The 14,304-nt window shown below is 37.9% G+C and overlaps 1 protein-coding gene across 1 annotated transcript in view; it reads right to left on the minus strand.

Annotated features, from left to right (window-relative positions):
* Window positions 1–2,302: 2,302 nt before the first annotated feature.
* Window positions 2,303–14,304, minus strand: part of AASDH (aminoadipate-semialdehyde dehydrogenase) — a 36,754-nt gene continuing 24,752 nt past the window's right edge. The window contains exons 11-15 of the mRNA XM_082838576.1: window positions 12,635–13,430; window positions 9,855–10,018; window positions 8,531–8,653; window positions 7,578–7,709; window positions 2,303–5,902 (exon numbers count right to left, since the gene is read on the minus strand). Of these exons, the coding sequence (XP_082694702.1) occupies window positions 5,513–5,902; window positions 7,578–7,709; window positions 8,531–8,653; window positions 9,855–10,018; window positions 12,635–13,430 (1,605 nt within the window). The 3' untranslated portion in view covers window positions 2,303–5,512. The remainder of the gene's footprint in view (window positions 5,903–7,577; window positions 7,710–8,530; window positions 8,654–9,854; window positions 10,019–12,634; window positions 13,431–14,304) is intronic.

The following is a 14,304-nucleotide window of genomic DNA, read 5'->3' on the forward strand; positions in this document are numbered from 1 at the left end:
GAGAAACGCAGCTTAGGGCCGCAGACCAGACCTACTGACTCACGAGGCCAGACAAGGGCAAAGTGAGTGACGTGAGCAAGGCACTTGCCTTGGGTGCCAAAAAACCAAGTAATCAAGAGGAATGCTATTTTAATGCAATATTTTAAAAATCAAGGTTAACGCAAATTCCATGATGAACAAATATCAAAATTTTAAATAAAGACAGGGTCAGTATTACTGATTTTTCCTTTTGCCTCAGTCTCCAGTGTGGCTAAGCCAAGCCCCCCTCCTTCCAGCCCTCTCAACTGTAATGTGCATTTAGCAAGAGCTCCAGGTGGTTAATACATTAAAGATGAATCCGCACGGGTCTAAAACCTAGCAGAAGATATGTTCTTTTGGGCCACCTATGGCCTCAATCCCCTTTCTGTGTTTGCAGAAATCTCTACCTTGTGGGTCTTGGTAGAGGGCAGCACTCACCTCCTACCACAGTTGAAATGCCTGTTAGGTGCCTTCCTATACTCTCTCGTGGGCATAACGACATGTTTCACTTCAAATTGGAAGGGACTGTGGTTTGGGAGCAGCTGACCAAAAGATGGGGGGACTGTGAGGAAGTCTGGCAGTGGTAGGAAACAGTGTCCAGCGTTAGTGGGGTCAGCCATAAGGTAATAAGCATTTAGAGCCTCAAGGACAGCAGCTACTTCTGGCCAAAATGATATGATTTCAGGCATTCATTGTTTCTGGCTGTATACAGCTCTAGCCCTCTTTGTAATTCTGCAAGAGACTCAATATTCTTTTAAAAATTCATTCTGGAGGGACTGGCCAAGACAGTGGAATAGAAAGATGCTGAGCTCACCTTCTTTCATGGGCACACCAAAATCACAGCTATTTGCAGAATAACCTTTCATGAAAAAGACCAGAACCGTCCAGAAAAGATCTTCTACAACCAAAGACATAAAGAAGGAAACACAACAAGATGGGTAGAAGGGTAGGATTTGTGATATAGTCAAGTACCATACCGCTGGAAGGAAAACCCAAATATAGGAGAATAACTACATTGCAGAGGTTCTCCCAAAGCACTATGAGGTCTGAACCCCACATCGGGCTCCCCAGCCTAGGGGTCCTGCACCAGGAAGACAAGACTCCAGAGCATTTTGCTTTGAAGGCTAGTAAGGTTTACTTTCAGGAGTCCCAGAGGGCTGGGGGAAAGAAAGACTTCACTCTTAAAGGGCACACACAAAATCTCACATGCTCCAGGACCCAGGGCAAAAGCAGTCATTTGATAGAAGCCTGGGTTAGACCTACCTGCTGATCTTGGAGAGTCTTCTAAAAAGGCAGGAGGCAGCTGCAGCTCACCCTGGGGACATAGACACTGGTGGCAGCCATTCTTGGGAGTTCCTTCTACCACATGGACATTGGTGTTGGCAAGGGCCATTGTCAAATCCTCCCTCTGGTTTTTAGCCCCAAGACCCAGCCGTGCCCTGGCCGTGCTGTCCAGGCAGCCAGTTCTAGCCTCTGGACCAGCCTCAGCCACCAGGGGGCAGGCACCAGATGCAAGAAAACCACAATCCCACAGGCTGCAGACCCATCCAGCCCATCAGTAGGCCAGACCATGTCCTGGGACTATCTGGGCCTGGGTCCTGGCCCTGGCCACTAGCAGGCCAACATAAGCTCTGGGACATCGCAAACCCCATACCCAACTGTGTCAGGAACAGCCCCTCCCCCTTCCCCCCAGCGATCTGACAACAGATCTGGGACCATTGGCCTTGCATCCAGACTCCAGGACCTGGCTCTGCCTACCAGTAGACCAGCACTAACCCCAGGACTTTGCTTCACCCACCATAGGATGGGCAACAGCCCTGGTGTTTTCTAGACCCTGACTCTACCCACCAGTGAGCCAGCACTAGCCCTGGGGCCCCTGGGGTTCTGCAGTCAGCCATCTTGTGACCTGGTCATGCCAACCAGTGGCCAGCAGCCTCTGCACAGGGCAGGGCTTAGCAACCAACCTGAACAGGGGGGCCAACCAAGCCTACCAGATGGCCCACATAGTTAGCTCACCACAACAGAAGGACCCACACAGCCCTCGTAGCAGGAAACCACCAGAGCATATAGCTTGGGTGATTAAGAGGGGAATGCACTGCTGGGAAACATAGGACGTCGCCTACAGGAGGCCACTTCTCCAAGGTCAGGAAACATAACCAACCTACCAGAAACATAAAAATGCAAACAGCAACTTAGGCAAAATGAGGCAACAGAGGAACATGTTCTAAATGAAGGAACAAGATAAAACCCCACAAGAAAAACTAAATGAAGTGGAGACAGGCAAATACCCAAAAAAGAGCTCAGGGCAGTGATTATAAAGATGATCAGAGAACATGGGAAAAGAATGGATACACAGAGTGAAAATTAAAAGTTTTTAACAAAGAGCTAGAAAATATAAAGAATAACCAAACAGATGAAGAACAAGATAACTGAAATTAAAAATACACTAGAAGGATCAACAGTAGACTAAATGATACAGAGAAACAGATCAGTGGGCTGGAAGACACAGTAGTGGAAATCACTGATGCTGAACAGAAAAAAGAAAGGAAAAGAAATGAGGACAGTATAAGAGACCTCTGGGACAACACTGAGTGCACTAATATTCTCATTATAGGGGTCCCACAAGGAGAAGAGTGACAGAAAGTGACTGAGAACATATCTGAGACATAATAACTGAAAACTTCCCTAACCTGGGAAAGGGAACAGACATCCAAGTCCAGGAATCACAGAGAGTCCCATACAAGATTAACCCAAAGAGGAATACACTAAAACATGTTGTAATTAAAATGTCAAAAATTAAAGACAGAGACAATATTAAAAGCAGCCAAAGAAAAACAACAAATAACATAGAAGGGAACTCCCATAAAGCTATTGGCTGACTTTTCATCAGAAACTCTGCAGGCCAGAAGGGCAACATATTTAAAGTGATAAAGGAAAAAACCCACAACCAGGAATACTCCCAGCAAGGCTCTCATTCAGATTTGATGGAAAGATCAAAATCTTTACAGACAAGCAAAAGCTAAAAGAGTTCAGCACCACCAAACTTACAAGAAATATTTAAGGAACTTCTCTTAACGAATAAGAAACGGCCACAACTAGATAAATGAAAATTATGAAATGAAAAGACTCGTTGGTAAAGGCAAACATACAGTAAACGTAGGAAATCATCCATGCACAAAGTTAGCAGGGAGGTTAAAAGAGTAGTAAAATCATCTATATCTAAAATAAGCAGTTATGGGTTAAACAAAACAATCAGAGGTAAAATATGATACCAAAAATAATAATTGTGAGGGGAGGAGAATACAAATGCAGGATGGTTAAAATGTATTTGAAATTAAGAGATCAACAACATAAAACAATCATGTATAAATACAGATTACTATATAAATACCTCATGGTAACTACAAGCCAAAAATCTATAATAGATACACAAAAGAAGAGAAAAGGAATCCAAACATAACACTAAAGATAGTCATCAAATCACAAGAGAACAAAAGAAGGAACAAAACAGCCCTACAAAAAAACCCTAAAATAATTAACAAAATGGCAATTAGAACATACATATAATTACTTTAATTGTAAATGGACTAAATGCTCCAATCAAAAGACACAGAGTGGCTGAATGGATTAAAAAAAAAAAAAGACCCATATATATCCCGCCTTCCTGCCTACAGGAGACTCACTTCAGATCTAAAGACATACACAGATTGAAAGTGAAGAGATGCAAAAGGTATTGAACACAAATGGAAATCAAAAGAAAGCCAGGGTAAGTAGCAATACTTATATATGATAAAATAGATGTTACAATAAAGACTGTTGGAAGAGACAAAGAAGGACACTACATAATGATCAAGGGATCAATTCAAGAAGACATAACAACTGTAAATATATAAACACCAACATAGGAACACCAAAATACATAAAGCAAGTACCAGCAGACATAAAGGGAGAGATCAATAGTAACACAATAATAGTAGGAAAGTTTTACACCCCAATTACATCAATGGACAGATCATCCAGACAGAAAATCAGTAAGGAAACACTGTGTCTTAAATGACACATTAGACCAGATAAGACTTTTAGAACATTCCATCCAACAGCAGAATACATTGTTTTCAAGTGCACATAGAACACTCTCCAGGATAAATCACATGCTAGGCCACAAAACAAGCCTCAGTAAATTTAAGAAAATTGAAATCATATCACGCATCTTTTCCAACCACAACGCTAGAAGACCAGAAATCAACTACAAGAAAAAAACTGCAAAACCACAAACACGTGGAGGCTAAACAATATGCTACTAAAAAACCAATGGATCACTGAAGAAATCAAAGAGGAAATTTTAAAAAAATACCTGGAGACAAATGAAAATGAAAAACAATGATCCAGAATCTATGGGACACAGCAAAAGCAGTTCTAAGAGAGAAGTTTATGGCAATACAAGCTTATCTCAGGAAATGAGAAAAATCTCAAACAACCTAACCTTACATCTAAACTAGAAAAAGAACAAACAAAACCCAAAGTTAGTATAAGGAAATAAATCATAAAGATCAGAGCAGAAATAAATGAAGGAGACTTAAAAAACGATAAAATGAAACTAAAAGCTGCTTCTTTGAAAAGCTCAAAAAAAAACAGATAAACCTTTAGCCAGACTCATCAATAAAAAAAAAGAGAGAGGGCCCAAATCAATAAAATCAGAAATGGAAAAGAAGAAGTTACAACTGACACCACAGAAATATTAAAGGTCATAAGAGACTACTACAGGGACTTCCCTGGTGGCGCAGTGGTTAAGACTCCCTGCTCCCAGTGCAGGGGGCCTGGGTTCGATCCCTGGTCAGGGAAGTAGATCCCACAAGCATGCCACAACTAAGAGTTCGCATGCTACAACTAAGGAGCCTGTGAGCCACAACTAAGGAGCCCACGTGCCGCAACTAAGGAGCTGGCGAGCTGCAACTATGGAGGCTATGTGCTGCAACCAAGGAGCCCATGAGCCACAACTAAAGGAGCCTGCCTGCCCCAACTACGACCTGGTGCAACCAAATAAATAAATAAATAAAATATAAAAATAATAATAAAAAATTTTAAATTATGGAAACTAATTTGATAAATAGATCCTTTCTTTGAAAATCTTGTTATGAATCTCAGTATAAATGAGTGAATGGTGTATTACATCACAGACTAATTTTTTAACCCACCAAGTATATTCTGATCTTTTTTTCCAGAAGTCTTTTATAAAAAACCAAGTAGAACATCTGTAGCCTAATTAAAAGAAACTGTCACTTAACATATTGATGTGTTTTGTTCTATAATTCCTTTTAAAAGCATTTGTTGCTCCTATAGGAAGTAAAATACGGTTGTTTTCCAATAAAGTGTAATAGACAAGTTTCTTAAACAAAATATAATCTTTAACATAAAATAAGACTATCCACATGCTCCATAATGTAAAATATTTTCAAACATCTCACAGATATTTTCTAGTAAAGACTGCCCTTCATTATCTTTGATTGCCACCCAATAAATCCAGACAATAAACATAATTATTTCTACATCCAATAATAAGCATTGATTCCCAGACCACAGGAGAAGAGAAAACTTCTCCAGGAAGTTGATACACACTTTGCAACTCTCCACTCTTAGATTCCAAGATCCATAGCTTCCCATCAGTAGATGCTGCTGCCAGCAACACTTCATTGCCATGACTGTGGTTATGGAAAGCAAATGGTGTTGAATACACCCTTGAAGTAGTTTCAAATTTCCATTGGAGGTGACCTTTCATACTACAACAGTAGATAAAGCAATCATGGGAACCAAAAAATATTTCTTGCTCTGATGCTGAGGTACATGGGGATGAAAAGATTGGTTCATTGGTAGAGAACTGCCAAATCTGAAGGGTGATAAAGGCAAAAATAATTCATTCATCTCATTTCAACAATTCTATAAAGCTTTTTGAAATTCTTAATAAAATGTGAGAGACGCAGGCTACTGAATGGTAACTATACATAGAGAAAATAATGGCTTTCTCCCAAAAGTAGCACCCTCAGATTAGACCTCTGTCCCAATGGTAAAATCTAGCACAAAACCCACCAGTGAGTGTCCTTATTACATAAATCACCGCTATGCATAATATTATGAAGTAAAATTCATTTCGAACCCCATTCAAAAGTTATTACTTGTATGTTCAGAGACACTTATTTCGAAGAAAAAACTACACAGTTTTCAGTGTATGTTATTAAAAATTGTATCTTATTCTGGTCTCCTAATGGAGGAATAAGGGGGTAAGTAGGCTGAAAGGAAAAGTTTATGTGCAATAATTTAAAGCTTTAAACAAAGAGCTATGAGTTGTGTGTCTACCCTGTAGATATATACACTGTTTGCTTATTTCAAAGCTACTACAGATTAACCTGTCAGCCATACTTTAAAGAAAACACACAAGGAAGAAAAAGCATAAGTCTAAGATAGTGTTTACAAATCCATGGTAATAGCAGTACAGTAAAAGCAAAATAAAAAGAGTGGCTATATTCATGAAATATGATTTGTAATCTCAATTCTGTCCCTGACTTGGACAAAATCACTTTAATCTTTCTTTGGTTCATTCAGAAAAGGTAAAAAAAAGGGGTAATAGCATTTGCTGCTTTTTAGAAATCCAAAGGTGAGAATATATTCAAATTACTTTGTAAATAAAAAATATTAAGTGAACTTAATAAAAGATTTCATCACAAAGTAATTGTCACACAGAACAAAAGAAACTGCTAGGCTATGAGGGGTGAATGTAGAATAAAAAGCACCCAAAGTCAACTCTAGCCAGCAATGGGCTAACTTATGTTGGAGCTAGTACACTCTCAAGTCCACAAAATAATCCCCAAAATCAAAAACACAGAAGTTGTGCCACAGTCACTTATGGGTAAAGAAGTAGAGATTATTATCCCAACGAAAGACCTATTATGACTCAGAAGGAGCCTACCCTGCCGATCATGAAGTTGAAGATGGAACTTCCACACAATGCAAATTGGGTTATGTAACAGATTTAGGTTTTCATAGAAAAAGCAGGAGTTTATTTCAATGTTCACAATCGGAATAGAGGTTATAATAAAGTTGGCTAAAAACTGATAACATGGGCTTCCCTGGTGGCGCAGTGGTTGAGAGTCCGCCTGCCAATGCAGGGGACACGGGTTCAAGCCCCTGTCCGGGAAGATCCCACATGCCGCGGAGCGGCTGGGCCCGTGAGCCATGGCCGCTGGGCCTGCGCGTCCACAGGCTGTGCTCCGCAACGGGAGAGGCCACAACAGTGAGAGGCCCGCGTACCGCAAAAAAACAAAAAAAAAAGCTGATGACATTTTTTAAATTGTGAGAGGAGAATGGCAAAAGTAAAACAATGTTTGGATAGAATCTTTTAAATCTATTATAGCATCATTCAAAATTTTAAAAACCCGTGGTTTGACAATTAAAATAGAATTAGTTTTCAACACAGTGGGTCGAATAATGTTTAAAATTTTACTTCAGTTGTCACCAGCTACTATGCCTTTGAGAAATGTAAATAAAACAGAACTAGAAATTTTTACCTGTTCTCCAAAGTGAGTAAAGCAGAGAAAATTCCCATCTACACAGCCAATACAAATATACTGTAGGCAACACCGTGGAGAAGAAAAGAGTGGCTTTCCACAGGAATGTTTCCAAACTCTCTTCCCAGTGGCCTGTCAGGGGCAAAAAGCAATTCACAGCATTTAAATCATTCTACTAATCAACTACCCTTTATAAAATAAACTCATAAATCTCCCAGAGGTAAAGCTATAAACACCAGAAAATGCTATAATGGCATGCTGACATTATAAATGAAGCTAGTACACATATACACAGCTATAAAATTAATAAGTGCTACTTATGAATGCTAAAAACTTGCAATAAAACCAGGAAAGAAATAACTAGCACATAAACTCCATCCTTAGAATGGACACGAAGTTCTTGACAGGACCGAGAACAGTCTGCCAACTTAAAAATTGATAGGACTTCCCTGGTGGCGCAGTGGTTAAGAATCCGCGTGCCAAAGGAGGGGACATGGGTTCGATCCCTGGTCCGGGAAGATCCCCACGCCACAGAGCAACTAAGCCCACACGCCACAACTTCTGAAGCCCACGCCTAGAGCCCATGCTCTGCAACTACTGAAGCCGGAGCACCTAGAGCCCGTGCTCTGCAACAAGCCACCGCAATAAGAAGCCCACGCACCACAATGAAGAGTAGCCCCCGCTCTCTGCCACTAGAGAAAGCCCATGCACAGCAATGAAGACCCAACGTAGCCAAAAAAATAAAATAAAAAATTGATAAAAGACATACACAGAACTTAGATTTTTCTCATCTTTCTATACTTTATGTCAGTCATTTTTAATGAATTCTGGTTCAGTAACGTATGGACTATATCTAACTGAGATCTACTTCAAATTTGCAGAATTCAAAGCAAAAATAAAAAATATTAAAGAAAAACAGTTAATAAAATCAATAAATATTCTTTTATGCCTACAGGATTTATAGCCAGTAAAAGTCCTCCCAGCGTAGCAAAATACAAGTGATATGGAATCAGGCTCAAACAAGGAGAAGAAAAAACAGTTCCTCCGCATTTCAACTTCCAAACACACTTCTTTTTCTGCAAATAAGAAAGCAAATTAAAAAAAAAAAAAGAAAGAAAAAGAAAGCAAATTAATTGGTTTCTGCTGGTGATTAACAAAATATACATATCCTGTCCCTCCTGATGTTATGTCTATCTTAGTTAATATAACTTTTATTTTTAGTATAAAAATAATATATACTCACTGCGGAGAATCAAGTTAGTATAAAAAGATGACAAAAGCCAATACCCAGAGATTACCACTATTAACATTTTAGCATTTTCCCTTGTGATCTTTTTGGTACACGCACACACACACAGCTTAATATACTTGAGATCATCACTCTGAATATCATACACTTTGTATCTAATTTAGCTCACTTACTTTGTAAAACTCTTTAAATATTACTTTAATGAATCATATCCCATATGAACACAAAATAATTTCTCTACCTTATCATTGAAAATTGTCTTGAACTAATTGCTTGGTGTTATAAACAATTTGGAAATAGACATCTTCGTGCATATATCTGTCCATGTTTCTGATTATTTTGCCAGGACAGATTCCTAGAAGAATTTTACTGAATCAAAGGATATGAAATTGTTACCTATGGTCAAATTGTTTTCCTCAAAGGATTTACCTCCCACCATTGTCACCATCATTTAATGCTACACTCTAATAACATTTGCTTCTTTATCTCAAAGTTTTAAATTTTCATTCCTTTGATTCTTAAACATATGAAATATTTAAATACATTTACTAGCTATTTCTTCTTTGGGGTCCTGTGCATTTATATCCCTTGTTTATTTTTCTATCTGGACCTTTACATTTTTCTTATTAATTTGTATTTGCTCTTAATTTATACTTATGAATATTTTAACTCTGTCACACTTGTTTCAAAAACTTTTCCCAACTTATTTCTTTTTAATTTTATAATTCTTAAATTTAAAAAGTTTATGTAATCAGTTCTTATTGATATTTTTGTGATTCTTCTCTATTGTCAAGATGGCATTCTAAGTTCCTTATATTTCAAAACTCTGAGTAGTAAATTTATTTGTGAAAATTTGGTAAGGAAGTTAAAATTGTCTTAAGATATTATGGCTGTTAATTAACCCCTTAATCTTCCCAGATCACAAACTTGGGAATAGTTAATACCTGCTCCCCTAGTCACCACCACCTGATAGTTTCACACTCTTCTATCTATGCTTATGGTATGAAATTGATGAAGTGAATTCTTACATATATATCTAAAGCATATGCATGCTGGTCATGAGAACCAATGTAAAAAAGTCCTGTGGTTGGATCCACAGTTGCTGAGCTTTTGACAGCATCATCAGTAGTAAACATCCAGTATTTTTCTCCACTATTACTCTTCAGAATATAAACCAACCCATTATAACAGCCTGTTGGGAAACAAAATGCAAAAGATGAGATTTAGATATGTCACTGGAAAATAATTATTTGGCTTAAATCATGACAATATATATTCGATGTTCTTCATGTGTACTTAGGCTCTATGTTTGGCTCGATTTACATTTCAGCAAAGCAGCAACCATTTGTATAAAAAACCTATTTAGTAGGTACATCTTACATTTTAAAAGTACCATAAAGTGCTTCACTACCAGGAAAACAATGAACATGAGCATGCTGCAGCAGAAAGAGGCTTTGACAACTTGGATTCAGATCTTGTCATGGCCATCCTTTGGGCAAATTACCTAGCATCACTGGGCCTAGATTATCTTTCTGCTGAATGTGGATACATCTACAGCAGGGTTACTGTGATAATTAGGATAAATGCCCAGTACATAGTAGGTGTTCCAGAAATGCTAACATTAACAATGACCAAATGTTTATTGACCTTTTACCTTGTGAAGGGTACTACTCTAAGAATTTTATATCTGTTAACTCATGTAATGCTCACAGTGAAGTGCTACTATATGCATATATATATATATATATATATATAATTTTGGCAGTGTTGGGTCTTCGTTGCTATGCACGTGGGCTTTCTCTAGTTGCGGGGAGCAGGGGCTACTCTTCGTTGCGGTGCACAGGCTTCTCACTGCAGTGGCTTCTCTTGTTGTGGAGCATGGGCTCTAGACATGTGGGCTTCAGTAGTTGTGGCGCATGGGCTCTAGAGCACAGGCTCAGTAGTTGTGGGCTTAGTTGCTCCGCTGCATGTGGGATCTTCCCGGACCAGGGATCAAACTTGTGTCCCCTGCACTGGCAGGCGGATTCTTAACCACTGCGCTACCAGGGAAGTCCCTGGAGCAGTGGACTCTTGATTGTGGTAGTGGTTACATGATAGTATGTATCTGTCAAAATATAAAACTGTATACTAAAAAGGGTTTTACTGTATATTATATTAATAACAAATATTTAAAGTACTAAGTGATAGTTAACAACACTGAACTGTATATTTGAGATGATGTATGCTAACTAGTTTACTGTGGTAATCATTTTGCAATATACACATATCAAACATTATATTGTATACCTTAAGCTAATAAAATGTTGTATGTCAATTACATCTCAATAAAACTGGAAATTTTTTTAAAAAGAGAAAAAGTACTAAGTGACCACCACGTGCCAGAGGCTTTGGGTTTAGACACCTGGAATGCAAACAGTAACCTCAATGAGCTGACTTTCATGGATAGGGATTACTCATGATCATTCACATGTATAACTGAAAGTTTCCTGTAGTATAATTTTCAAAATGTAAGTTTTCAATACAGAAGAATCAAACTCAGATTCAAGTAGATTCTAGCCAGGCTAACATAAGTAGGGAGATATATTCCTAAGCACTTAGTCTGAACAGCTTTGGTAAGCACATGCCATGAGCATTAAAGTAAAACTTGATGTAGTTTGGGGGGTAAAAAGAGAGTGGTAGTTCAGGAGACATTACGCCTAGACCCCCATATCTTTGTAAAGTAAGAGTCACCTACACCTTAATGAAACTGAGTAGAAGGTAGTAGCTAACACTTGTTGAAGGTCACAGAGCTGGTAGCAGCTTTACAGCTAGGTTCAAATCCAGAAACTCTGACCTAAGGCCCACACTGTGAATCAGCACGTAGTTAACTATTATTCTTTGAGCACTTAGTCTGTCCCTAGCAATGTACTAAAGGATTCACAAGCAATTATTTCATTTAATCCTCTCAAAAGCTCTATGATTATTGTGGTAGTTTTAAAATATATCCACAAATTCTTTGATACTCAGAGATATTCAACAGGTGAAGCTAATTCCCCTCCCTCTGAGTGTGGGCCAGACTTAATGATGTTCTTCTAATAACAGAATAAGGCACAAATAATGGTATACAACTTTAGACACTAAAAGTACTGCGTTCCTCCTCAATCACTCTCTTGGGTCACTCTGAGGGAAGTTAGCTTCCATGTTGTGAGGGCATTCAAGCAGCCTATGGAGAAGCCCATGTGTCAAGAAACTGAAGCTTCCTGCCAAAAGCCAGCAAAAACTGAAGTCTTCTTTTGCAGCAATGTGAGTAAGCCATCTTAGAAGCAGCTTTTTCCAGCTCGTCAAGGCTTCAGATGGTTGCTGCCACATGAAAAACCCTGAGCCAGAACGTTCAGCTAAACCCTTCCTAAATTCCTGACCCATAGAAACTGTGAGATAATAAATGTTTATTAAAGCAACTATATCCCAATAAATAAATAAATAATGTTTATTATTCTAAACCACTAAGTCTGGCGATAATCTGTGATGCAGCACCATGTTTTATTTATTATGCCCATATACTCGTAAGAAAACTGAAGTTCTAAGAAGTTCAGCAACTCGTTGAAGGTCACAGAGCTGGTAACAGCTTTAGAGTTAGCTTCAAATCCAGAAACTCTGACCCAAGGCCCACACTACGAATCAGCATGTAGTTAACTATTATTCTTTGACAGCAACCAAACCTACTATACATAGGTTTTTTAAATTTAACTTTTTTAAATTTAACTTGGCCCTTAGCATTACCATATGGTAATTAAATTTAACTCTATAAACCTCAAATTCAGAAACTTACCCACTACAATAAAGTTTCCACACTTAGATACACATGCTGAGGATTCAATGCGATCTCCCAAAATCTGTTCCCATTTCACCTTTCCAGAGTAAAGATCAACTGCCAGCATTCTATGAGAATGGGAGCCAATGTACACAGTTGCAGATGACTTATCAACAGCTGGTATTACAAGCAGAGGTGAAGCATCCACACATTTGCCTGTGTCTGACCTCCACCTCACATGAAACTCCATTTTCTCAGCCCCCATCACAGATGTTTCCTCTTCAGAAACTTTTGCAACACAGGACATATCTTTTGACTTCCCAATAAGAGCTGGAGGATTTAAGCTTTTCATATTTTGAATGTTAGTCTGTGAAATTATATCAGAAGAACAGGCTGAAGGGCAATGTTCCAACTTAGTTAAAAACCTAGTAGTATTCAGAGACAAAATCTGACTCCCTCGGCTCAGTGCAATAAAAGCATTGATATCGTTGTCACAATTTAAAGGCATGACAGATTCCTGATGTAAAGATTTTCCACTGGTTTCCTCTTGATTAACATCGCTGGATTTTCTTTTTGTGGAATAATTCTTGCTAAATGTCAGATCTTCATCTGGAAACACTGTTTGAAGGATGTGATTGTAAATCTCTAAAATAGAACTGCTAAGAATAATTTCCAGAAGCCCAGGTACTGCTGTGCCAACAAGGTTTTCAATCTCATTGAGGAGCCGTATGGACTTCAAAGAATCTCCACCACTATTTAAGAAGAGTGACTCATCAGGAACCTTCAAAGGGTCTTCTGAGAGACTCAGAACAGACTACAGATTAGAGAAGTGAGAAATATGGTGAAGTTAAAGATCTAAAACCAAAAGAATTCAGCATTTAAAGGTAATATATAGATGATGGTAGCTACATTAATGAGATGAACACAAACAAAATAAATTTTTTAACAATTAAAGTAAATTTTAAAATTATTTTCTATATAGTAAAGGAGACCATCATTATGCTACCAATTTTGTCACAAACTACCCTAGAACTGCAAATTATACTTCCCTTTAGTGCAGTTTTTCTACCCATACAATAGGGAATGGAATTATAAAAACACCTGATTTAATATCAGATATTAACAATATCTGATATTTCTATAATATGGGAATAATTATTTTCATTAACTTCACATAAACCGAAATTATTTTCCAAGAATCTAAAAATGAAGTGGATATTACTTTTATCTAGATATCTATTTTCAGACAAGACTGTACAGTTACATCCTCTTGTTAGAACCCTTTAGAAAACTCCAAATTTTATCTAAGAAAAATTATACTGACCTGTAAATCATAGGTAATAAAATATATATATTTTAAAATAAGTTTTTAATTGTTACATACATATATATATTAATTCCCTTAAGCAGAAGCATACATGTTGTTACTAAAAGTTCTTCTGGAATAATTATGTTAAGCCTTTATACCACAGATTGTGGTACAGCAAGATTTGGCTATTTTTTCAACTCTGACAAGTGTTACTGCACTTGACTGACCATCTTAGGGAAAAGTTATGTCAAGAGGCGTTTTGTCTACTCGTGCCTTTTATGACTACCTCACTTCCAATAAATTTCTATATAGGGAGCTTAATCTAATCTTGCAGTAGAGAACCTAACCCTTATTTGAATACAAATTGAATAAAACAAAG

This window comes from Leucopleurus acutus (genome assembly GCF_964270905.1).
Source record: "Leucopleurus acutus genome assembly, chromosome: 4".
NCBI classification, from domain to species: Eukaryota; Metazoa; Chordata; class Mammalia; order Artiodactyla; family Delphinidae; genus Leucopleurus; species Leucopleurus acutus.